Source organism: Ascaphus truei, chromosome 16 (genome assembly GCF_040206685.1).
Source record: "Ascaphus truei isolate aAscTru1 chromosome 16, aAscTru1.hap1, whole genome shotgun sequence".
Lineage (NCBI taxonomy): Eukaryota > Metazoa > Chordata > Amphibia > Anura > Ascaphidae > Ascaphus > Ascaphus truei.
The window spans coordinates 6,575,151-6,601,866 of record NC_134498.1 but is presented as its reverse complement, the minus strand read 5'-3'; the positions used below and the strand labels follow the sequence as shown (position 1 = coordinate 6,601,866).

The 26,716-nt window shown below is 47.6% G+C and overlaps 1 protein-coding gene and 1 long non-coding RNA gene across 3 annotated transcripts in view; both read right to left on the bottom strand.

Moving 5' to 3' along the window:
* Positions 1-10,150, bottom strand: part of LOC142467268 (uncharacterized) — a 56,592-nt gene extending 46,442 nt beyond the window's left edge. For both annotated transcript variants that reach the window (XR_012788326.1, XR_012788325.1), the window contains exon 1: positions 10,024-10,150. This is a non-coding gene — a long non-coding RNA (uncharacterized LOC142467268). The remainder of the gene's footprint in view (positions 1-10,023) is intronic.
* Positions 10,151-19,614: 9,464 nt separating this feature from the next.
* Positions 19,615-26,716, bottom strand: part of LOC142467221 (uncharacterized) — a 110,354-nt gene continuing 103,252 nt past the window's right edge. The window contains exons 3-4 of the mRNA XM_075572656.1: positions 21,326-21,446; positions 19,615-20,127 (exon numbers count right to left, since the gene is read on the bottom strand). Of these exons, the coding sequence (XP_075428771.1) occupies positions 20,008-20,127; positions 21,326-21,446 (241 nt within the window). The 3' untranslated portion in view covers positions 19,615-20,007. The remainder of the gene's footprint in view (positions 20,128-21,325; positions 21,447-26,716) is intronic.

The window sequence follows — 26,716 nt, the reverse complement described above, 5'->3', positions numbered from 1 at the left end:
GAAAGACACCCAATAAAAGGGCAGCCGAGTTATGGCAGAAGGGTTCAGGGAGGCAGCGAGCGAGGGTATGGCGGTACGGGCCTGATTTAAGGGGGGGTTAAACAGGTCCGTTGGTTGCGACAGTTGGGGGAGGGGATAGGTGCTTGTCCTGCCAGAGGGGGCTCGGGGCTGGTAAAGCAGGTTGAAGCGAGTGGGCAGGTCAACGGGACGTACTTCCGGGTGCCCCCTCTTGCATTACCCAGCTCCGAGCAGTTTCTGGCGCGGACGGGCAGCACGCTATCTCCAGTTATTATTATGTTTATTATTAATAAACAAAGCCGCAGCCATTGTACCTCCAAACTGTGTCCTCTCGTTATTTGTATGTTACATGTAAATAACACTAGGAGAGGGGGGGAGCTCGCGCCTCCCTGGTCATACAAAATATAGACATGGCTGGGGCGCATGCGCGACATCAAGGAGCATGGCTGCATAACCCATTAGCTCTGTGCCCCGCTCAGATAATAATTGATTAAAAAAAACTTTCAAACTGACTTTCCCCGCGTCAAAACATAACAAGTTAGAGCCAAAGACACAGAGATGTCAAAAAAGACCACCAAAACCCCCAAGAAGAAGGGATTGCCAGAGTACTTTGGTGGAGGAAGAACCAGCAGGGCGGCCCTCGCAATGGCGCCCACCTCCCGCACGGGCTCAGAATCGGAGGATGAAGGAGAGGGAGACAAAAGAAATGATCAGGGTTTACTACCGGTGAGGCGCTGCGACTTTGAACGCCTATACACGGATTTAAAAACACTCCTGCAAGCGGAGATTAAAGAACTCCGCAAAGAAGTTGAGAGCCTGGGAACAAGAACGAGTGATCTGGAGGGGAGAGTGGACTCTAACACAAAATCAATACAAAAAAATACAAAGAAAGCGACGGATCGAGGTGGACTTCCGGTGACGTCGCTGATAATGGCAGCTTAAGGGAAAGGCGCCCGAGCCCTCCACCAGTATAACCCCTAATAAAATAATAAAAACCGCATAAAAACCTCCATACCGGGCTAAACATCAAGCAGAGTACCTCCGGCAGCAAAGTACAAGCCGCGCGGCGATCAGAAGAGACCCGTTCCGGCGCTCCGGAGCGCAGTATAGGAGACCGCGTGAGTCCCTGCTTCCAGCCGCAGACACGTGTCCCCCCCCCCTCCGCAACCCTCCGCAACCCGCACAAGCCTGAGAGAGGCTATGGAGAAGAGCCACCTTGCCTTGGAGAGCCCCGAGGAGTTGGCGGTGCCCAGGAGCGAGCCCCCCCCCCCCCCCTGCAGAGTGCGGGGAATACCGCAGAGATCGCGGGAGGCCACGTGGAACCCACGAGGGGAGCCCCCCCTGACTTATAAAAAGTGCCCCCCACCAGGACAGAGGGGCAATAAACATAAGGTAATACCCCAACACAGAGACCTGCCGAGGGGGAAAGAGAGCACTAAAAAGAGGCATAGGCCACAACGGTGGGGGTGAGGGAGGAGGAAGTTTTGAGAGGGCCCCACGTGGAGGCCACTACATAGCACAGGGGTGCCAGAAAAACACTAGGGCAGTACCAGCCAGGAGCAAGGATGTCGAAGCAGCAAAAAAAAAACCCTGTGCAAAGTGTTTCCACATATTTTGCCCCGACAAAGCGCCAGGGAGACCAGGAGGAGGAGAGCCAAGATGGCGCCGACACCAGCGTGGCAAGCGCACCCGCCCGCGAGCAACCGATACCGGAGCATATTAACGCAAGCCACCTAATCACGAAGGACTTCCTCGAAGAATATATGACCCAGATGTTCACCAAACTGAGGAAAGGTGTCAACGAGGACTTTAACAGCGCGATCAACAAATTAAAGCAGGACTTAAATGAAGTCTCCCAGCGAACAAGGTCCCTGGAAGGCAGAGTGGAGGAAGTCGAGGCGGTGCAATCCTCAGCTGAGGATGAAATTAACAGGCTCAATCATGAAATCGCACTACTGAAAGATGGTCTTGAAGACCAAGAAAATCGGGACCGGCGCCAGAACCTTCGGTTCCGAAACATACCCGAAACAATCCCGACGGAAGCCCTCACAACCTACCTGCAGGACCTCTTCCAGCAATTGGACCCAGGACTGAAAAAAGAGGAAATGGAGCTGGATCGAGCCCATAGAGCGCTGGGCCCAAGGCGAGAGGACCCCAAGAGGCGCAGAGACGTGATTGCACGTTTCCATTCGTACAACACCAAAGAAAAAATCCTGACCAAAAGCAGAGATGAATCAAATCTCATTCCAAGGGGAACAGATCCAGATCTATAGCGATCTCTCAAGAACAACTATCCTCCGTCGCAAAGAATTAAAGCCGCTGACACAACACCTACAAGATCACAATGTGCGCTATAGATGGGGCTTTCCATTTAAGCTCAGCGTTCTAGCTAAGGGCAAGTTCCACACCATCTCCCACATCGAGGAAGCTGCCAGATTCCTGCGACTCCTGGGACTCCCTACCCTGAAAGGACAGAGACAAGAGGAAGAAGAAGAAGACGCCAACCTGCAAAGACGCCAGCGCGGATCCAGATCTTCGGAACGCCTAGCCCAGCAGAGATCCTCCAAAGCACCAGAGCCTTAAAGACCCAACAAAGAGCCCCCCTGCTCCGCTCCACATAGTTATGCAACACCATACGAGACGACCCCTCCCTACACTGCCTCCCCCCCCCCCCCGCCTGAGCTCTGCTTACTTGTCCAGTCTACATAGGGTCTCAGAAGAACCCCCCATGCCTCCCTCCCCCCCCTACCTCCCACCTCCCCCCACCTACACGAGCACCTACAAAGAAAACCACCTAACCCCCCTGGTGCCCGTCCGCCTGCACGGCCCCCCCCCCGCGAGTGTAAACACAGGCGAGAGACTCCCCGGTTCCCCAACTTGCCTGAAGGAGGTGGGAGGGTTCGGGGGGGCGGAGCCACGGGGGGACCGGGCGGAACCCAGCCACCGTCGCCCGAACAGTCTGGTAATGTAAAAAACAGAAAGAACTATGCAAGGAAAGGGACAGAAGCTAACAGGCTTCAGATAACTTGTGCATAGGTGTCGTCCCCCCCCCCGCCCCCCATCCTAGACTTAGGGGAATTCACAATGTTTACCTTCAGAGCCTCCCCCCCCCTTCCCCCCCGCCCCCTCCTACCCCCCCTCTTAGGGTCTAAGATTAGCTCCTTCCACACACCAGAAGGCTCGAGAGCACCAAAGCCAAAGGTTAAAAAATCCGACTACCATATCTCCCCCCCCCTCCACCAACCCTTCATACCCTTACCCCAGTCCTTCCCCATCCATATATGAAGCGTAGAACCAAGGGGCCACAAAGTCGTTAAAAAGCAATTGTCAATGGAGACCTGTCTTGCAAATGTTAAGAAGAAAATGTCTCAAAATGCACCCCTCCCCCCCCTCCCCTTGCCTCCCCCCCATACCCCCCACCTCCCCACACCCCCCTCCTCCTCACACCCCCCCTGCTCATCACACCCCCCCCTTGCCCTTCCCCCCCCCCTCTACCCCCCCTCCTCCACACCCTAATTCCAAACTATGCTCAAGGCCAGGCCAGGACGCAGAAAAAGCAATTTTGACTTAGGAAGCGAAGAACTGATAGGCCATAACGTTGTCCTCAGGCAAATGTTAATAGAGAAATGTTGTATAACGCTCAGGATGAAAGGATTTCAAAATGCACCCCCCCTCCTCATTCCTCCCCCCCTCCTCCACCCCCCCTCACGTTTCCCCTTTCCCCCCCCTCCTCCCCCCCTTCCTTTTCCCCCCTCCCCCCCCCACCACCTCCCCCCCCTTCCCCACCCGAATACTCAACTACGTTAAAGGCCGGGACGCAGAAAAGTAATTTTGACCTAGGAAATGTAGAACCGATAAGCCATAACGTTCCTACCAAGAAAATGTTAATGGAGAAATGTTGTACAAAGCTCAGGATGTAAATGTGTCAAATTGCACCCCCACCCCCCCCCACCCTCGCCCCCCACCATTCCCCCCTCCTCTCAATCCCCCCTCCTCCTCCCTCCACCCCCCCCCCTACCCCAATAGTAAATCATGATAAAAGTTGGGATACAGAAAAGTTGTTAACCAGCAAATGTCAAGAGAAAAACTATTACAAATGCTTTATAATTGTAAGGATGAAAATGTATCTTTGAGGTTTACCCTCCCCCCGCCCGTCCTCCCTTCCCCCCCGCTCCCCCTCCCCTCCCTCCCCCCCCCTACCCCCTCTCCCCCCCCCTACCCCCTCTCCCCCCCCACCTCCCCACCCCTCCCCCCTCCACCTCTCCTCTTTCCCAACGTGAAAGTGGACCCAAGCACCTAAGTATACATGCCCAATCTGCTTAAGCTTCAAAAGAACGCTAAGACTTACACCCCCCCCCCCTAAAACCCGGTCAATGCAAAGATAGGCCCCACAACACATCTGAGAATAGGAAAGCCCCCCCCCCGCCACTAAACTGACATGAGTGGTTTTTCTCCTAGTGCAGGGAGGGTCTCGGGCCCTACACCCTGCTCCGCGACAAGCTCACCGTCCTGGAAGTCCCCCCAGGGGTATTCCACCCCGCTACCTTTCTCACCCGAGTGACAAAGGCTATTTTCTTTGGGCCATACAATGGCTCTCCTACCCCCCCCCTTACCTAGTGTGTCTATACTACCCCCCTCCCCCTTCCCCCGCGCTGGCGCCCCCTCCGCACTCCCCCCTACCAGGTGCCCGGACCTAGGCCCGATCCCTCAGCACAGAGCTCCTGAAGTGGGAAGAACAAGAGCTAGAGCTCTGAAAACATCCCAAAAACTTAATGGCTTCTATCAAACTAATCTCGATTAATGTCAAAGGCCTTAACTCAGTAAAAAAGAGGAAACTAGTCTTTATGGAACTTAAAAAATCTAAGGGCGATATTGTTCTTATCCAAGAGACCCATTTTAACTCCCTGACACCCCCTAACACATTTAAAAGTGTATTCCCCCAGGCATTTTATGCTTCCTCCGCAAGCAAAAAAAGAGGAGTAGCCATGCTCATTAGAACTGGGGTCCCCTTTGTGTTAACTAAGTCTCGTGCAGATCCTGAGGGGCGATCCCTGATAATCCAGGGTACCCTAGCAGGTTCGCCAATCACAATAGTCAATGTTTACGCACCCAATGACAAACAAATCCCCTTCTTAAAAAACCCTCTCGAATCACTAGAACAGCAGTCCCTCTCCTCCCTGATATTAGGAGGGGACTTCAATATGGTGGCCTCACACGTACAGGACAAATCAAACCCCACCTCCGCTCACCTATCTCCCACCCCCTCCCCCCACACCACCCAAGGTCAAAAACAAGCCAAGAAATTTCGAGAGCTTATCCAGAACTACTCACTAGTGGACATATGGAGGGCTCAGCACCAGGGTCAGAAGGATTATACCTTCTTCTCCACCCCTCATCAGTCCTACTCGAGGATTGATTATTTCCTGGGTACAAGTAACATCTTCCAGGCATCTTCCCAGTCCAACATAGGTCCGATCACATGGTCCGATCACGCCCCGATCAACCTCATACTAACCCTACCCTTTGTGAAAAACAACCAATATAAGTGGAAGTTAAATGATTCTATGCTGAACTGCCCCGACACGGAGGTATCCATACGACAAAAACTGTCCATGTTCTTCCAAATCAATGCAGGCTCTGTCTCAACCCCAGCTATGCTCTGGGAGGCCCACAAAGCCACCATCAGAGGAGACCTAATCTCTATTGCCTCATACAAAAAAAAACAGAAACGTAAGCTCCAAAAGGATCTCTCAGATAAAATCCTCCAACTAGAGCAACAACATAAAACTTCATTATCAAAAAAGATACTAAAACAACTAAATTTAACTAGAGCTGCCCTTAAAGAAACACAACTCGAAGAAGTCGAAAAAGCACTAAGGTGGTCAAAACAAAAATATTTTGACAAGGGCAATAAAGCAGATAAGCTCCTAGCCTCCAAGCTCAGGGGCGCTAGAGTTAAATCCCAGATAGCTCGTATCCAGACTAAAAATGGGCAAGTCTCATACATAGAGAAGGAGATAGCGCAGGAATTTGCGAGTTTTTACTCAGACCTATATAACCTCCACCCCCCGGAACAAGACACGGTCAGCCTCAACACAATATCACAATACCTAGAGCAATGTAACCTCCCGTCCCTCTCCCCAGAAGAAGTAGAGACCCTGAATAAAAATATAACCCACGAGGAACTATCCCAAGCTATAAGCTCCCTCAAGATAGCCAAAACCCCGGGCCCCGACGGCTTTTCGAACGCATATTACAAAATGTTCATGCCAATCCTCTCCCCTTATCTACTAGAAATGTATAACTCCTTCCTACAGGGGGAACCAATACCCACCACTATCACAGCAGCAAATCTCGCCATCATTTATAAAGAGGGTAGGGACCCGCTCCTCTGTGGAAATTATAGGCCCATCTCCCTGTTAAACACTGATCTCAAAATCTACAGTAAGATCCTGGCAAACAGGCTAAACCCAATTCTCCCTAGACTCATTCATGTGGATCAAGTAGGATTCGTGTCGGGAAGACAGGCCTCCGACAATACCCGCAAAATTGTGGATATAATCGACCACGTGCATCTCACTGGTTCCAAAGCAATGATTCTGAGTCTGGACGCCGAAAAGGCGTTCGACAGAATCAAGTGGGCCTTCCTGGACCAAACCATGTTGAGGTTTGGCTTCTCCGGCCCATTTCTAGAAGGGGTGAGAGCCCTCTACCAAAATCCTACAGCATATGTTAAATTATCAGGCGGCTTCTCAGACCCAATAAAAATTAGAAACGGGACCAGACAAGGCTGCCCGCTCTCTCCCCTGTTATTCGCTTTAACTATAGAGCCCCTAGCAGCCACTATCAGGGAAGAAATCAGTATCAAGGGCATCCAAATCGTGTGATTCTGACTCTCGCTGACCCCCACACATCCCTCCCCAACCTTCAAAGGCTCCTAACCCAATTCGGATCAGTATCTGACTATAAAGTGAACATGGATAAGTCAGAGGCCCTGAACATTTCCCTCCCCCCCCAGATGTGGAAACTCATTCAAGCCAACTATAATTATAAGTGGAGTTCCACCTATATTAAATATCTGGGGGGCAAAATTTCTAACTCCTACAGCACCCTATATCAATATAACTACCCCCCTCTATTTGGCCAGATTAAAAAAGACCTAGAAGCCTGGAAAAAACACCAAATTTCATGGTTTGGGAGAATAGTCGCAGTAAAAATGAACATCCTTCCAAGACTGTTGTATAACTTCCAAACTCTCCCAATCCTAGTGCCACAAGCCACATTAAAAAACATGCAGTCACTTATTCTCCAATTTATCTGGAATGATAAAAGGCCCAGGGTTCCCCGATCAGTAATGCTCTCCTCAAGAGCGAGAGGAGGTGTGGGGGTCCCCGACATAGCTAAGTACTACATCGCAGCACAACTGAAGCAGGCTGTAGTTTGGAATTGCGACCCGGCCTCAGCTTCCTGGCTCGAAATAGGGTCACATTACGCCCGCCCCCTCTCCTTCCAAGTGGCACTATGGACCACTGGCAGCAGCGGGGCCAAGCCGGCGAGGTTCAGCTTGGGGGCAATGAGATGCACGTGGGATGTTTGGCTTAAAAGCAAAGGGAAGTATGGTCTGGTAGCATCCCCTTCCCAGCTCACCCCAATCTTGGGGAACCCCAAATTCCCGCCAGGGTGTTCCCCAAGTCAATTCGACCAATTTCAGAGTCTCAAAATTAGGATGGTGGCCGATCTACTGCAGAAGGATGAGATTGCTACTTACCAGGCGCTACAGGATAAATGCGAGACCCAAGGCTTCCACTTGTTTAAGTACCTACTAGTCCGCCACTTCCTACTGTCGCTATCTCCAACTTCCAAATTCCCCCCGATAACCAGATTTGAATCCTTATGCACCAAAAATACCTATCAAAAAGGTCTAATCTCCGAAATATACAAAGGAATGGAGCCATCCTCCACCCCACCGAGCCACCGTTATATGGAAAAATGGTCGGAGGAACTAGGCCTTCCAATAGACCAAGAAGACTGGGAGGATATCTGGGAGCAAGCTTCTAAAACATCAATTTGCACAACAATAAAAGAAAATATCTATAAAATCTTATTTCAGTGGTATCTGACTCCGGCAAGACTGAGCCAGATCTAACCCGGCACACTAGACCTGTGCTGGCGGGGATGTGGTCAAAAGGGGGACATGGCCCACATTTGGTGGTCATGTCCGGAGATCCAGAGGTACTGGACCATGATTCAGACGCTTATCCACGAGGTCACAGGACTTCCCATCCTCCTAGATCCACTGTCCCTGGTGCTGAACAAACCCATAGACGACCTTCCACCGCCAATGTCCAGGCTAATCTCGGCCATACTTACAGCGGCTAGATGTTCCCTAGCAGCCGCCTGGAAGCAGATCAAAGCCCCCTCGAGAACAACAGTACTCAGGAGAATTAATGAAGTAATGACAATGGAGAAACTGACGGCTATGCTCCAAAAAAAGATGCCCCAGTTCTGGAACACTTGGGACCCCTGGGTAGAAAGATAAAATCCAAAAAGGGCCTCGCTCCGATGTCACTGGGGCCCCTCCCCCCCCCTGCACCCAGGGGGGGGGATGAGGAGACGCCAGCGTGCCCCCCCTCCCCCCCTCCAGACCCCCCCCACCATCCCCCCCCTGTTTGTCTCCCCCCCTCCCTTTCCCTCCCCCCTCTTCACCCTCCCCCTTTCTCCCCCCCCCGTAGGAAACAGGAAAATGTTATTGGTCACTGTAAGATTGTATCATAGCAAAGTGTCATGGGCTTATGACACTCCTGAATGTAATGTAACTATTGAACGTGTCCAATAAAAAAATTGTTACAAAAAAAAAAAGAAAGCGATGGATCTTCAGCTCCAGATAAATGAGCTCCTCGAGCAGCAGGAGGATGCGGAGAACCGCGACCGCCGCAATAATATCCGCCTCAGAGGGGTACCAGAAACCGTTGGGGACTGTGAGGACTTTGTGTCACGTTGGCTGGAGCACCTCTGCCCGGATAACCCCAAGGACCGGCTAAAGATGGACAGATGCCACAGAGCGCTGAGATCAAGACCGCAGCAAAATGAACAGCCCAGAGACATAATCGTGCGGCTACATTACTACAGCACGAGAGAAGCGGTGCTGAAAAAGGCCAGGAATGCCACAAACATGGATTTTGAAGCCACTAAGGTGATTGTCTTCCAGGACCTAACCCCGTCCACATTAGCAAGACGGAGAAGTCTCTGGCCTATCACTAAAATACTAAGAGATAAGGCCATAAGATACCGGTGTACCTTTCCGTTCGGACTGTTGGTGGTCCGAAACGGGCTGCCGATTTCCATGAGGACCCCGGAAGGAGCAATAAACAAAGCCGCCTGAGAGAAAATCCCGCTAGCCCAGATGTTGAGGAAACAGACCCGGGTCCCTCGTAGATGATGGTAGGGAGCCCGGCCAGAGAAGGAGCCGACCAAGGCTGAAGTAAAACACAACAGTGTTAATACCTATCTAAGACGCTTGGGAAAGTTATAAAGTTATAACGGTTTAAAAGTTGTATTTCTGTTGGATGCTAACCTAGGATGCAAAATCTAAAGAACTATAATATCCCCCAAACAGCTAAAGAGGAGAGAATTGCCTTACCTATACCCCACCGTAGGGTGACCAGATTTCGAAAATGAAAAACCGGGACACCTTAAAAAATAATTTATTAAACAAATTACATCACGTGACACCCCCCGTTGCCATGACAACAAGACACTCTGATGCCCCTGCAGTGTTAGTGTGTATAGAGGTGGGGGCTTTGCTTGGGCCCTTCAACTCTTACAGCCAGGGCATTATTGGCCAGGAATGCCCAGTTCGGAGGGGATTACTACTTCAAAATGTATTTGATTCGTAACAACATCAAAAAACTCTAATACCAATAACTAACAACCACAGACAATGATAATCTAAACCATCAAATAAAATGTCTACGGCCCTTGTTCAAGCATGTTTGCGGTACTTACCAGATAAATCAGTGCCTGCAATCCACGACTGTATCCGCCTCTCCGAGCGTCTGAAAGCAATCCAGCGTTCCTGGTGTGTGGCTGAAGAGGTGAGGGACTCCCTCCTCTCAAACGGAAAAGAAGAGCAAAAAATAGAGTTGGAACATACCTATCATACAGGGATGAGAGAGAGAGACAGAGAATGAGAGAGAGACAGAGAATGAGAGAGAGACAGAGAATGAGAGAGAGACAGAGAATGAGAGACAGAGAATGAGAGAGAGACACAGAGAGAGAGAGACAGAGAATGAGAGAGAGACAGAGAGAGGGACATAGGGAGAGAGAGACACAGAGAGAGAGAGACAGACAGAGAGAGAGAGAGAGACAAAAGTAATGTACTGTATAACCATTATACAGTACCGTACCCCCTAGTATTCGTGTAATCATTGTCCCACACCCCCTTTTACTCACGCTTTGGCAATACTGAAATGTTCTTTTGACAGAGACACACAGAGAGAAACAGAGACACACAGAGAGAGACAGAGACACAGAGAGAGAGACAGAGACACAGAGAGACACACAGAGAGAGACAGAGACACACAGAGAGAGACAGAGACACACAGAGAGAGACAGAGACACACAGAGAGAGACAGAGACACAAAGAAAGAGAGAGAGAGAGACACGGGCCTATTTAGTAAGCGTCGATAAGGCTGCGTCTATAGTATTTCAGACGGAGGGAAGGCACACACGCTGCAATACACTTGCTGAAGCCTGAGCTTTTTTATGGCTTTGCAGGGTATGCAGCGGGTGCGATTGGGGGCGTGGCAATAAATATTTCGAGGCGTGGCAATAACGTTCCGGCGCAGACGTCACTTCCCTACCTCACATCCCGATCCACCGGCATTTTTTCAGATGCAGCATCTGAAGCACTGTGCAGACAAGAAGAAAAATGCACACAATGCGCACCAGAGATTAAAATATAGTAAATTATTTATTAATAAAACAAGAAATAACCGAGGGGGATCCAACCCCACCTCAGTACTTTCTTCTCGTTGCTATTGCCACACTATACGTCCTGACGCCGGAAGGGAAGTTGGTACGCGACCAAGACGAGACACCGGATTTACAGTGGAACCACAACATACCACAGATTGCTGGAAGACCACACTGCGAGGGGCGCAGCCTATCGAGTTTCCCGGTCATCGTCCAAAGTCTGGAGCTGCGGAGTGACCACCGGATTACCACGGAGCCCGAGCCTGTCTCATACAATGCTTTTACCAAACGGATGTTTGTGAGTTTGCTATTTTTATCTTGTCCAGGAAATGAAATTGTTAAACCGAATTTACACATGGAGCGGGCGCTTTCTCTTCTTTTTTTTGTTTAGATATCTATCGAGGAGGTGGTTGTTTCCCTGAAGAGAGCTGCCAGGGCTCCAGAGGACGCCCGAATTGGATCCTTTTATGATTGAGTTATAACATAGCTATTAGAGCTAGGTTTCTGGACTTTTATTGTGTTTAGGCATAGTGTTTATTATTATTTTATTACAGCTACTTTTTAGTAATTGCACTGTTATTAATTCTGACCACTAATTCTCACTGCCATTATAATCTCTCTCTAGCCACAACCAAATTGCTATATCAGCTATATTATTTATTGGTTATACCAGGGGAGCACAAACTTTTGCAGCTCGCCCCCCTGCCGGTGCTCGCGCCCCCCCCCCCTTACCTTGATGCGGCGTCATGTGACCTGCAGCGGCATTTGACGAGGGTGACGTCACATGACCCCGCGGTGTAATTTAACATACCGTGCTATATCTATGCACACACAGCTGTCTCTAGGCATAAAACACATCCACACCGGGGGAAGGACCAGCACAGATAACATTCCAAGAGACACTGTTTTTAAGTATACCTTTTGCTTGCTTCATTCATTGTAACATCGCCGGAAGAAGAGATCAGTGTATCTCGAAAGCTCGCACAAATAAAAGCATTTCGTTAGCCACAGAACGGTATCATCTATTTATTTTTTGATTATTGAAGCTCGGCTAACACGGTACTGATACCTCTATATATATATATTGCGCGCGCACACACACATATAACGTTTTATCCAACTTTTTCATTTATCATTTGTAGAGAAAATGAACAATGTCGCCAGAAGTGCTATTTTTCAAAATGTAACATCTCTACTAATTAATGTAAAATGATACTTCATATAAAGCAGGTTATGGGACCAATTATAAAATGACCTTCATGTTTCTTATCACATCCCAGTATATGGATACTTTCTATTATCACAAGCTGCTAACATGTGACAGGGCTCAGAGTCTGAGCCCAGAATGTGACATACAGAACATTCTCATTCTAAATTTCAAAAAATATTGTGTTGATTTCTGACCTGACTGCCGTGGTTACAGCTCAACCACTCTGTTCTACTGTATGTCACCACTTTCTGCCACAACCAGCTGACGGTGGATCTGCAAGGAGTTCAACGCTCATTGGCATCACATCTGTGGCTTTGTTGACGTATCATTTCTCCAGCTTTTTATTGTATTGTTTTTAAATAGATTATATTTATTTAGTTGAATAGATATTTATTTAGTTGAATAGATATTTATTTAGTTTAATAGATTATATTTCTAAGTTTAATAAGTTATATTTCTTAGTTTAATAAGTTATATTTCTTAGTTTAATAAATTATATTTCTTAGTTTAATAAGTTATATTTCTTAGTTTAATAAGTTATATTTCTTAGTTTAATAAAATATATTTCTTAGTTTAATAAGTTATATTTCTTAGTTTAATAAGTTATATTTCTTAGTTTAATAAATTATATTTCTTAGTTTAATAAGTTATATTTCTTAGTTAATAGATTATATTTGTTAGCACAGTAGATTATATTTACTAGTATTTAAGTCTCCCCCTCAGTGCCCCATTAGGACCCGTGCGCATATTTCACATCTTTTCGGAGTCGCTTATTTTTTAGACCCTCGGAGCCGAAACCTAAAGGGGTCAGCTAAGAAAGTTCGGATCAAGAGGAGCCGCACAGCTTAAAGACAGAACATTTCCAAGGGAGATGGAGACAATTTGGGTAAGATCTGATTAAAGGACATCCTTTGAGGAAGGAAAGGGTGACGGGGGAGTCTAAGAGGGGGGTGAGAGAGCAAGGTGGTGTGTCAGATTGGGGCAGAGCAAGAGAACGCAAAAATGATGGGGATTTGCTGCACACCAAAAAAAAACAATAAGTAGTGATACTTTTACCGGTGCCCCTTAGTCTCAGGGAAGACCGGCATTTCGTCCAATGGATACAATATGATTGATGGGAAAGGGCACACGGATTTGAATAAAAAAAGATAATTTATTGTGCCACAGACTACAATGTTTCGGCTGCTGGCCTTTCTTTGCTGGATTTAGTGGGTTTAGCCACTTTACCTGAGAAAGACCAGCAGGCCGAAATGTTGTTGTCTATGGCAGTGCAAGAGAAAACAGGTTGGGGGGGGTGGGTTCTCGCAAAGTCGCCGACCCATGGGTGAGTGTCCCCGGTGGAAACTAGTCCTGGACCCCAGGAAAGCTGTCTGTGGCCCATACAAGCTGAGTAACATGTAAAAAGGACACATGTATGTTCAGAATGAGTTAGCATGGTATTTTGAGAGGCACCATAGCAGGTCAGTGCAAGTCAGTGCAGAGCACTGCAAGGTCAGTCAATATGAGGAAGGGTCCGATGGAGGAGTTGGAGGGTCCCAGAATATCTCTTAAAGCAGGGGTGCGCAAATCGAGGGGCACGACATTTTCTTGGGAGGAGGGGCTCAGCGCTTACAGAGGCCCCTCGCTCTTCCCCACAGCATTTAAATTAAATGCCGGAGATCGCGCGCAAGGCCTCTGTAAGTTCCCTTTCCTTGTCTCCGGCAGCTTCTGGCGACAGCAACGTGGCGTCACATGATGTGGCATTGCCATAGCAACGTGATATCACATGACGTCGTTACATCAGAACGTCGGAGACAAGGTGGGGAAGGTGGAGGGGGGAGCAGGGGGAAAAGGTTGTGCAACCCTGTCTTAAAGCATTGCCTTGCATACAGATCAGAGGCCAAGAATGGATATGGATATCCGATGTGAAGCCGGAAATAAGACAGAAAAGACCGTTTCGGGGGAAGAAGGTGAGTGATGAAATAGCCGTCACTGTGTAACTCTTCCAATTACCTGCAACTTCATGCAGAGAAATAGCAACGCTTGTTTTTAACGTGCTAAGCGCCTAATGGGGAATTCAACTGCTGAGAAGTTAAGGGAGTTACTAACCCAAACTCAGCGACGTTTCTGTGTCTCTGTGATAACTCCCTCAGGACATGCCTGAAAACCAGAGGTAACTCAATGTATTTTTGATAAATAGAAACATGACCTTCTGGGGAGGGGTATATAATGGGTACTGGGCCTGGTGAGGTGGGTATAACGGGTACTGGGCCTGGTGAGGTGGGTATAACGAGTACTGGGCCTGGGGAGGGGCGTATAACAGGGTACTGGGCCTTGGGAGGGTTGTATAACTGGGTACTGGGCCTGGGGAGGTGGGTATAACGGGTATTTGCCCTGTGGAGGGCGGTATAACGTGGTATTGGGGATGGGGTATAAGTGGCACAGGAGCTCTTGCGATACAGAGTATCACTGTCCCTGGTTACAAACACTTCATGTCTCCTGCAGATCAGGACACGCACGAAGGTGGTGCCCTTTGTGCCACCAGACGACGAGGCGGGCTACGAGGCGGACGACGAGGCATATGACAAAGCGGGCGTCAAGTGGAACAATGAGGTGGGCTACAAGGCGGCCGATGACGCAGACGTGGTGTACGATGACCAAGGAGCATACGACAGGTGTGGCCGGATCTGCTGCTTCACCTTTTTTAGGCGGAGGAGAAGACCCCGGGAGCAGGTAGGAGAATACGAGAGGTGCGGACAGATCTGCTGCTTCACCTTTTTTAGGCGGAGAAGAAGCCAGGAGCAGGTAGCAGAGGAGCCAGGGCGTAGATACAGGGGTATTCTAGGGGCCCTGAGAAGTTGGTTTGACCGCAGGAGAGGCAGATAAGATCAGGAAGGCTGCGGGAGGGGCAGGTACTAGAGGGAGATAGGGATATTGGGCGTGAGAGGGTGAGAGAGAACAAGGAGCAGGGCCGGAGCACGGGTTTCATGCGCCCGAGGCGAAACTTAAAATTTGTGCCTCAGTTGTATAAAAAATAATAAGATAAATAAAATAATAAAATAAACAGTGGCGTAGATATCGGGGCTGCAGGGGGTGCAACCGCACCCCAGCGCGACGCAAAATAAAAATAAAAGGGCGCCAAAATACTGGATAAAAAAAAGAATAATAATTTCCAAAAAAAAAAGATAAATAAATTAGAAATAATAAGAGGAAAAAAAAATAATGATTATTAATGCGCCCCTAGGACCTCTGCGCGCTAGGCGACTGCCTAATGGCCGGCCGGCCCTGCGAGGTATGCGGGAGGAAAAGGGGTGAATGGGATAGATATGCAGGGGGATGGGGGAGCAGGTGAGTTATACACAGGGGCACAAGGGCCCCATCACCCGCATCTCTATATACTGAGTGTGCCCCTGTGTATAACAACGCTGATCTGTGCTGCTCCATCTGATCTCACTGCGCAGTGATCCAGGGACCATCCGATCGCCATTTAATGGGGTCAGGAAGGAATTTTTTTCCCCCATTGCACAGCAGGGGTTATGTTTCGCCTTCCTCTGGATCACAGCAACAAACTGCCCTTTGTGCATGAATTATCAGTGAGATCTTTATACACCCTGCATTGGTCTTCACCCCTTTGCTGCCGGAGGGGCCTGCAATGCATTGCTCTGCGTGTTACTATATCGCTCTGCAATGTGCTGCAGGCCCCTCCCAGCAAAGAGATTCATTATTTCAATAAAATACTCTCTTTAATCAAACCTATGTGTAGTGTCTTTTCTATCCGTTGTATCTATTGCTAACAGCTCAGTGATTCTTCCCCAGGACGCTGCACTAGTGTCACGCTGCCAAGCCCGGGTGTGAAGAAGGTTTCTACGGTCACATATACACTTCTGCCAAAACACTAGTGAAAACAGTAAGCCCCTCTGAACTCATATCTTTTATTACACAAAACGGTATCTAAAAAGGTAAAAATAACATACATGGGATTCTGCTACAAATATCTCTCTAATTACAAACCAATTAGCAAATCATTCAGATTAGAGTCGAGCGAAAAGAAAGGGTTAAGTATCTCATGTACAGTATATGCAGTGTAGGCTGTTCTGCAGCATTACATGCAGGGGGCAAAGGTTAGGGGATATAAGTAATGCTGATCTCAGAGCTGACCGGCTGACCTGCTCTACCGGCTGACCGGCTGACCTGCTCTACCGGCTGACCTGCTCTACCGGCTGACCTGCTCTACTGGCTGACCGGCTTCTCTTCTTTCAGCTAAATGACCTGAATTGTGGCCCCTGTATCTCCCAATTAAACGTTTTATTGGCATATTCTTGTTTGACTCGTTCTATACAGACATTTTCTATATATTCACTGTGGGATTTGATAACATCTGTAAGATCTCTCAGAATATCACATTCTGTACGTTTGTGTTGAAGATTTTTCCATTCTCAATTTACTTAATATTAGTTTTTGGCATCAATTATTTATATCGAGTCCAAAATACCTTTATACAGAATGCTGTTCCCTTTAGCCCACAAATGCTGCTTCATTAAAGCCCATGGGTGGCACTTTATGCATTCTCAAACTTTTAGGCAACATCCCTAATTTCCAAAAGTGGGATTAAATCTGTGCATATTTAAATGGTTAATTTTTCCATTTTTCCATTGTGACAAAATATAATTTTTCTCACTCAGACTCCTAAATCCCTCCCCAAATATATCCGTTTCACATAAAAGTGTGTGCGCTTCTCCTTCCGCCTAACTGGCACGTCGTCCTTACGGGCGCCACTCCATGTAACTCCACGCTGCCCTCCAGTGGCAAAAGAAATAAGATACATTTACTATACTCGTCTGGCAGCTGCTCCCGTATAAGGTGGGTAACTCTGTATTAGGGGTCTTGGTAGAGTATATTTTATACTTATGTCGGATAGATGAGGAATTAATATTCCTAACGGGTTATTGTGAGAGGCCTTAGATCTTATCCTATATGCACGCAGCCCTCGCCTCTCTGACCTTGAACACATACTTCAATCTGATTTTTTGAGACTTGAAACTGGATTTCTTAAAACAAACTGATTTTAAACACTGACAAGACTGTAACAATGGTATTTGGGTCCAGAGCTAAATTGCTAAAGCTGCCAATGACAGAGCTTCAGATAAAAACCAACTCTAATACCATCCTAGCCCCTGTTACTGGTTTGAAATATCTGGGCATTCAACTCCCATTTAACATTTGGGTTGCACATTGATACCCTGACATCCAAATCCTATGCCAAACTAGGTGTACTTTACAGGAACAAATCCTCCCTAAGGCCCTCATGCAGTAATCGCCTACAGCGATTCAGTAAGCCCAGAGAAGCTTGGGATTAGAGCAAAAATAACCGTTTTTTTTTTGGCCGGAAAATAAATAAATAAATAAAATCGGCAGACGCGCGGTGATAAGCCACTTTTCGGCACTGATCGCCAGTTTTTCAAACACGCTCAATTCTATAAGCCCTGATCAGCTTATTGCGGCTGATCGCCACTTTAAAATTGCTGTTTCTTCTCCAAATTGTCCAGCCACAAAAGTTGGAAAGAAGGTGGGGTGAAGCTGCGATGAAAATAAAATGCATGTGTCCCAGAGCTGATATCTATTAATATCAGCACCAGAGACCCCCGGCATGAATCCGATGCATAAAAAATGCATTTACAGGCAACTTCATTACCGCCAAGGCAATGAAGGGGTTATATACCCGTGCCAGGCTTATTGCGGGTAGCGGGGGTGGGTGAAGGTGGTATTTGGCCCTGGGTGGGTGTTTAGGCCTTGCCAGGGGGTTGCGGGATGACTTAACCTCTTCTTTAACTTAGCGGTTAATACCGCTAAGGTAATGAAGGGGTTAACCCCTCCCACTACCCCCCCCACCCGGTAGGCCTAAACACCCATCCTTGGGGCCAATACCCCGTTCACCCACCCCCGCTACCCACAATAAACAAAAATACACATAACAGCCCCACTGGCCACCTCCTAGGTCCCTAATAAACCATTACAATATTCATAAAACCATTATTTTGTTTACTCCCAGGATTATTACATGGGATTAGGGCTATGTTATTCAGTGAGGGGTTGTATGTTTGTATTCGTAGGGACAGGCAAGGCCGGAGCCAGATGGGGTTCTCCTGCCTGTGTCCTCCCTGTCTCCTGACCCTTCCTGTAGCCGGACAAAGAAGAAGAAGCAGGCACACGGTCTTACTCAAAGGAGGTTTAATATGCCATAAAGTCCAACGTTTCGGCAGTCAAGGTGAAGGCTACAAACACAAGAAACAGTCACAATATATACCACCCCCCTGATACTCAGCCCTCCCCGCTCTGCCACATAACCAGGATGTTGACGCCCACCTGATGACATCAGAGCTACCATATGGCGCCCCCTAGTGACGTCAGACGTCTAGGTCTAAATCCCTGGCAATACAGCATAGAGCTGTCTTGGAGGACTGCAGCCACAGCCACACCTCTCCCCAGACTGAATACTCCCCCATGATGACGTCAGCGTGACCCGGCAGTCAGGGGGGGGGTAAGGGGGGGCGGGCGTGTACCAATCAAGACTGTACTCACAGGGCTGGACAAAGATGTATCCGTCGCCATGGGATCAGTGTCAGAGCAGGGAGGTGTGAGACACTCCTATAAATCACCCTGAAAGTGTAAATAAACCACACACCAAAATATTAATAAAGCATATGTGCACAAAACTAATACAGCAATATACTATTAAAACATGTGACTGTATACTGCTGATGACATCAGTATAATCCTGCAAAGTTACAGTGAAATGCCACATAAGAATATGCAGTACATCAGTATTTAGAATATACTAGTGTGTATACCTAGGTCAGAAATGGGTACACACAACCGGGGGGGGGGGAGGGGAAGAGAGGATGGGGAAGGGGGAGGGAGGGAGGGAGGGGAAGGGGGAGGGAGGGAGGGAGGGGAAGGGTGAGGGAGGGAGGGAGGGGAAGGGAGAGGGAGGGAGGGAAAAAAAAGAATGGAAAAAAAACACACAAAAAGGATAATCTTCCCAATTGTTAAGTGCAGAGTCCATGGATGGTGCAAGATCAAATATGGCTGTAGAAAGACAAAAAATTACCTTCTATTAAGGAAGCATTTTAAATTCTGTTGCTCATTAAGACCCATACCGTTGCTGGTATTTAAAGCATGTATCCAGAATGCTTCACGTCTCAATAAGAAAGTCTCCTTATCTGGAGTGCCTTGTCTAGGTGCTACTGTCTCAATACCCATGATGCGTAAAGAGGCAACATTATGATTGTGTTCCACACAGTGTTGCACAAGAATAGAGGGATCCGTACCTTTTCGAATTACACTTTTATGTTCAATGAACCTTGTTTTTAACATTCTTATGGTCTTACCCACATAAAGAAGACCACATGGACACTTTATTACGTACACTACATATTCAGATCTACATGTGATTCTATTTTTGATTTTTATGATCCTCCCGCTTTGGGGGTGACTGAATTGACTACCGGTAGTCAGACTGTTACAGACCGAGCAGCTCATGCATCAAAAGTTACCCGGTCTGCCACCCTCCAGAAAATGAGGAGTTCTGTAGTTACCCTCATTATCTGCATGTATCAGGCTATCCGCCAGATTTCTCCCTCTTTTGAATACCACCATTGGTGGTACACAGCAACTTTCAGATAATATATCATCATTTTGCAGAATATGCCAGTGTTTAAGAATGGTAGATTTAATAAAACCACCAGCTTGACTGTATATAGTGGTAAATACAAGCCCGTCCTCCTTCTTATTTTTGGTAGCACTTACCTCTTTATCCAGTGCCCGGTTTAACACAGCAGGAGGATATACGCAGGTAGATATCCCCTAGCCAGGAATCTACCACGTAGTTCTCCAATAGCTGGTTTAATATGATCCTTCCTGCTCGTGATTTTGCAGACCTGGACTTTCTGTGAAAAAGGTAATGCATCAATAAGAGAAGGAGGATGATGGCTATCTGCCCTTAAAATTGCATTTCTGTCTGTATCCTTTCTAAAAAGATCAGTATGTAACTCCCCATTAGTCTGTGTAATGAGGACGTCTAAAAATGAGAGTTGCTGTGTACTCCATGTATTAGTGAGGAGGACCGGTGAATGGAGACCATTAAGATACTCAAAAAAAGATAACAGCTGATCCTCCGTACCTGTCCATATGAAAAACATCATCAATATATCTGTAATAGCTTTTAATATGCACCAGAAAGTCTGATTTGTAGATGTACTGCTCTTCGAAATGTGTCATGTATATGTTGGCGTAAGCAGGGGCCATATTACTGCCCATTGCTGTCCCCTTAATCTGCAGGAAGAAATCACTCTCAAATCTAAAATAATTTTTATAGAGAATGAAATGTAAAATGAGCATAATGTATTCAATTGGAACAGTATCACTATAATGGCGAATGAGGGTGGCCTTGATTATCTCAAGACCTTCAACATGGGGGATTATTGTATAAAGGCTAGACACATCTAAACTAACCAGAATATGATTAGTCCCATCACCAGGTGAGTTTTTTAATTTGTCAAGGAAATCAAACGTGTCTTTGATGTATGAGTTGGCTGTCTGTGCTATAGGTTGTTGAAATGTGTCTACAAATTTTGCAAGGGGTTGATTTAATAAATTAATAGCAGCTATAATAGGCCGCCCCTGGGGATTGTTTAAATTCTTGTTTATTTTGGGCAAGGTATAGAAAATAGGGCATTTAGGATGCAACATAGTTAGAAACTCAGATTCAGGCTCTGTTATCCACCGGTTATTAACCCCCATTTGGATAATTTCCTTAATTTCTCTCGCATAGTTAAAGGTAGGGTCCCTTATCCAATTTAATGTAGCAGTTAATGTCACTCAGTTGTCTGATGGTTTCAGCCTTATAATCTGAGTAATTCTGCACTACTAGGGCACCCCCCTTGTCCGCACGCTTAATAATAATCTCATTATTATTAGTCAACATTTTTAATGCTTCCTTTTCCTGAACAGACATATTGTATGTAGCCCTATGTTTGTTTTTTTTGTACCTTGCAATGTCCCCCTTAACCAGTCATATATATGTGCTGACTGATTGATTTTTAAATGGCGGGACAAAAGTGGATTTGAGCTTGCACATTTTGGTACCTTGATAAGAAGCCGAATTATCTGTCCCTTGCTGGTCAGTGGCCAAATTAACTGTCCCTTGTTGTTCATAGGAGGATTACCTGTCCCTGGTTGGATATTGGAATGCACCGATTCTGTAGACCTGTTAGAAAAAAATGATTTAAGGTTTAATACACGTTCGAATTTAAATAGGTCAACCTCCAAATCAAAATCATTAAACAATGTAGTAGGTACATATGAGGGCCCCCTAGCTAAGACAGACATTTCACATTGATTAAGAGTGTAATCAGACAGATTAACAACCAAGGTGTCCATACTCATTTCTGCTCCGTTGTACGTAGGGGATAGGGTGATCTTCCCTTTCCCCTGGCCCCCGCGTCTAATTTTCCTTTTCCTTTCTCCTTGTCCTTGGATTGGCCTAAAAAAGGGGCCGGACTTTGGCCTCTCTGACGTTCTGTTGAGGAATGGGCTTCAGAGTCACTGGTGTGGACTTCTTGGACTCCCTGGGGTGCTCTCCCTCTTTGGTTCTTGCGTTGTTTGGGGTCTTGCTTCAGCCACGGGTATACTCTTCCATCTTTATAGTCATTAACAACGTTTTTGAATTTCAACTTCTTAAAGTGAATAAGATCACTTTTAATTTTTTTCCAGCTTGGTCTTAAGACTATCCAATGATTGTACAACGTCCGTACCAGGGCTAGACTGTTCAATGAGGATTTCCACTTTGAGTATATCCTTCCTTGTATGGCTAAGTTGTTCCCCCACCTCCTCAATAACCAAAATATTCAAGTCCAAAGAGGCCCTATTAAAGCTGCAGTTCAGTCTTTTTTTTTTTATTTTATTTTTTACTTCAATAGTTTCATGTGTGCAATCTCTAATTACCTAAAGAACTGTATAGCTGCAGGTCAATTCGTTCTCCATGTATTGATAGGCGAAATTTGGTGACATAATTAGTGAAGGGATCTGTTTTTCTTCTGCTTCTGTCACTCAGTGGAAGCTCATGAATATTCATGAGCACTCCTGCATTGACATGTGCTAGAGGGAGGGCAGGGCTGACAAAGGGGTGTGCCAGGGCTTGTGACAGGACATGAAGGGGCAGTGCCTTAGCAAATGGCTGTTAAAATAGAATAGAAGAAAATTGGTCTTTCAAAGTTGTTTTTTTAAAAACAGAAAATGCTAAAAGTATTTTTTTCTTACTACAGAACTGATTTATTAAAAAAAACACACATGCAGGATATTGACTGAACTGCAGCTTTAAAGCATTGTCCTGCATACAGATCAGAGGCGAAGAATGGATATGGATACCCGATGTGAAGCTGGAAATAAGACCGAGAACAATACCGAAAAGACCGTTTCGAGTGATGAAATAGCCGTCACTGTGTAACTCTTCCAATTACCTGCAACTTCATGCAAAGAAATAGCAACGCTTGTTTTTAACGTGTTAGCGCCAAGGGGGAATTCAACTGCTGAGAGGTTAAGGGAGTTACTCACCAAACTCAGCGACGCTTCTGTGTCTCTGTGATAACTCCCCCAGGACATGCCTGGAAACCAGAGGTAACTCAATGTATTTTTGATAAATAGAAACTTGACCTCGGAGACTGTGAGACCCCCTCTCCTTCCCCCCCTTCCCTTGGCTTCCCAAACCCCACCATAACCAATACACAAATAACCACAAACACGAGGTCTGGCGGCCGCTGCTTTTTAGTAAAACTTCAATTAACCTAATTAGTGCCAACCCCCTGCCAGAGTGCTCGCTCATTGGGTAAAGGCCAAAGGTACCCGATCCAATGGCCCGTAACTCCCCCCTAGCCGGGCCCCGCCTGTCTGGCGAGAATGGGCCCAGGAACGCACGTGTAAATGAGCCGCGCCCACTCGCCACTCCCAGCCACCTTTTATTTTATTTCTGTTATTCATTTTCATTGTTTATTTATTCTTTTTTTTCTTTTAAACACGTACAACCAACATATTTACCAGTATTCACAATAAAGGGCAGGGTGGGCGGGACTCCCATGGCAGGGCGTAGACTGACCCCGTGCCTCTGTCTAATTCTAACCTCCCTGGCCCTTCCCCCGGCTGTGTCACGTCACTGCCAGAGGGGGGGGGGGAAGGCCGGGGGGGACGTAGTCCACACTCACAGGTAAGGGAGAGCCTAGTCCCTCTGGTCATAGCGCCCGGTCACCGAGGGCTCAAGGCTACTTTTCTGGGTTATTTTGAAACGAGCTACACTGGGGAATATTTAGGGGTCTCCCCAAACAAAGAGAGAACATTTAGGGGTCTCTCCAGACACAGAGAACCCCACACACTCAGATCTGAGGTTTGTGCCCCTATTAGGCCTGGGCCTATTAGTAAGTTCAAGCTCGCTGAGGTGGGCTGAGCCGCGCTGAGCAGATGCACAAACCCCCTGCATCTGTCATCAGCGCGGCTATAGTTTCCCACTCCGCATGCGTGCTCATGCGTGCAGAGGCTCAGAAACTTTGCCGAGACAGGCAAGTTTCAAATTTGCCGCTCGGGGAAGCGAAGAAGCGGTCACGTGACCGCTCCCATCCAATGGGAGCGGGGACTAGCCCCGCTTCCCGCTCCGCCTCCTGACACGCCTCCGCTCTGCCTCTGCTCGGCCTCCACCCCGCCCCCAGAGCGCGCTCACTGCCTCGCCTGCAAGGACAGAAAAAAAGCACCATTTTCAGCAGGCGAGGCAGAGCAGGAGCGCGGCTCAGCGTGGCTGAACCCTCTATGTCCCAGGCCTTACATGGGGGGGGGGGGGGGGAGATAAATACATAGAAACAAAAATAAGGAGGGACAGAGATAAATAAAAGAGGTAAGATTAAAGGGGGAAAGAGAGACTGACAGGAGAGGGAAAGGAAATGCAGAGAGTAGGGAGACTTCTCACCCAAGGTGATGAAACAGCTGTGGCACATGGACACCTTCTCTGGGAAACCTTCCACTACCCATGTGACATTACACCTCCACCGTAGGGGGTCCTGCGTCTGGGGAGGGTGTGTGTAAAGGATCCTGGGGAGGGACGTATAACGGAGTTCTGGGGAGGGGTATATAATGGGTACTGGACCTGGTGAGGTGGGTATAACGGGTACTGGGCCTGGTGAGGTGGGTATAACGGGTACTGGGCCTGGGGAGGGGCGTATAACAGGGTACTGGGCCTGGGGAGGGGTGTATAACAGGGTACTGGGCCTGGGGAGGGGTATATAACAGGGTACTGGGCCTGGGGAGGGGTGTATAACAGGGTACTGGGCCTGGGGAGGGGTGTATAACAGGGTACTGGGCCTGGTGAGGTGGGTATAACAGGGTACTGGGCCTGGAGAGGGGTGTATAACAGGGTACTGGGCCTTGGGAGGGGTGTATAACAGGGTATTGGGCCTGGGGAGGGGTGTATAACTGGGTACTGGGCCAGGGGAGGTGGGTACAACGGGTATTTGCCCTGTGGAGGGCGGTATAACGTGGTATTGGGGAGGGGGTATAGGTGGCACAGGAGCTCTTGCGATACAGAGTATCACTGTCCCTGGTTACAAACACTTCATGTCTCCTGCAGATCAGGACACGCACAAAGGTGGTGCCCTTTGTGCCACCAGACGACGAGGCGGGCTACGAGGTGGACGATGAGGCATACGACAAAGCGGGCGTCAAGTGGTGCGAAGAGGTGGGCTACAAGGCGGCCGATGAGGCAGACGACGAAGCGGATGTCAAGTCTGGCGACGAGGTGGGCCATGGCGAAGGAGAATACGAGAGGTGTGGACGGATCTGCTGCTTCACCTTTTTTAGGCGGAGAAGAAGCTAGGAGCAGGTAGCAGAGGAGCCAGGGCGTAGATACAGGGGTATTCTAGGGGCCCTGAGAAGTTGGTTTGACCGCAGGAGAGGCAGATAAGATCAGGAAGGCTGCGGGAGGGGCAGGTACTAGAGGGAGATAGGGATATTGGGCGTGAGAGGGTGAGAGAGAACAAGGAGCAGGGCCAGAGCACGGGTTTCATGCGCACGAGGCGAAACTTAAAATTTGTGCCTCAGTTGTATAAAAAATAATAAGATAAATAAAATAATAAAATAAACAGTGGCGTAGATATCGGGGCTGCAGGGGGTGCAACCGCACCCCAGCGCGACGCAAAATAAAAATAAAAGGGCGCCAAAATACTGGATAAAAAAAAGAATAATAATTTCCAAAAAAAAAAGATAAATAAATTAGAAATAATAAGAGGAAAAAAAAATAATGATTATTAATGCGCCCCTAGGACCTCTGCGCGCTAGGCGACTGCCTAATGGCCGGCCGGCCCTGCGAGGTATGCGGGAGGAAAAGGGGTGAATGGGATAGATATGCAGGGGGATGGGGGAGCAGGTGAGTTATACACAGGGGCACAAGGGCCCCATCACCCGCATCTCTATATACTGAGTGTGCCCCTGTGTATAACAACGCTGATCTGTGCTGCTCCATCTGATCTCACTGCGCAGTGATCCAGGGACCATCCGATCGCCATTTAATGGGGTCAGGAAGGAATTTTTTTCCCCCATTGCACAGCAGGGGTTATGTTTCGCCTTCCTCTGGATCACAGCAACAAACTGCACTTTGTGCATGAATTATCAGTGAGATCTTTATACACCCTGCATTGGTCTTCACCCCTTTGCTGCCGGAGGGGCCTGCAATGCATTGCTCTGCGTGTTACTATATCGCTCTGCAATGTGCTGCAGGCCCCTCCCAGCAAAGAGATTCATTATTTCAATAAAATACTCTCTTTAATCAAACCTATGTGTAGTGTCTTTTCTATCCGTTGTATCTATTGCTAACAGCTCAGTGATTCTTCCCCAGGACGCTGCACTAGTGTCACGCTGCCAAGCCCAGGTGTGAGGGAGATTTATAGGGTCACATATACACTTCTGCCAAAACACGAGTGCAAACAGGAAGCCCCTCTGATCTCATATATTTTATTACACAAAACGGTATCTAAAAAGGTAAAAATAACATACATGGGATTCTGCTACAAATATCTCTCTAATTACAAACCAATTAGCAAATCATTCAGATTAGTCGAGCGAAAAGAAAGGGTTAAGTATCTCATGTACAGTATATGCAGTGTAGGCTGTTCTGCAGCATTACATGCAGGGGACAACGTTTAGGGGATATAAGTAATGCTGATCTCAGAGCTGACCGGCTGACCTGCTCTACCGGCTGACCGGCTGACCTGCTCTTCTGGCTGACCTGCTGACCTGCTCTACTGGCTGACCGGCTGACCTGCTCTACCGGCTGACCGGCTTCTCTTCTTTCAGCTAAATGACCTGAATTGTGGCCCCTGTATCTCCCAATTAAACGTTTTATTGGCATATTCTTGTTTGACTCGTTCTATACAGACATTTTCTATATATTCATTGTGGGATTTGATAACATCTGTAAGATCTCTCAGAATATCACATTCTGTA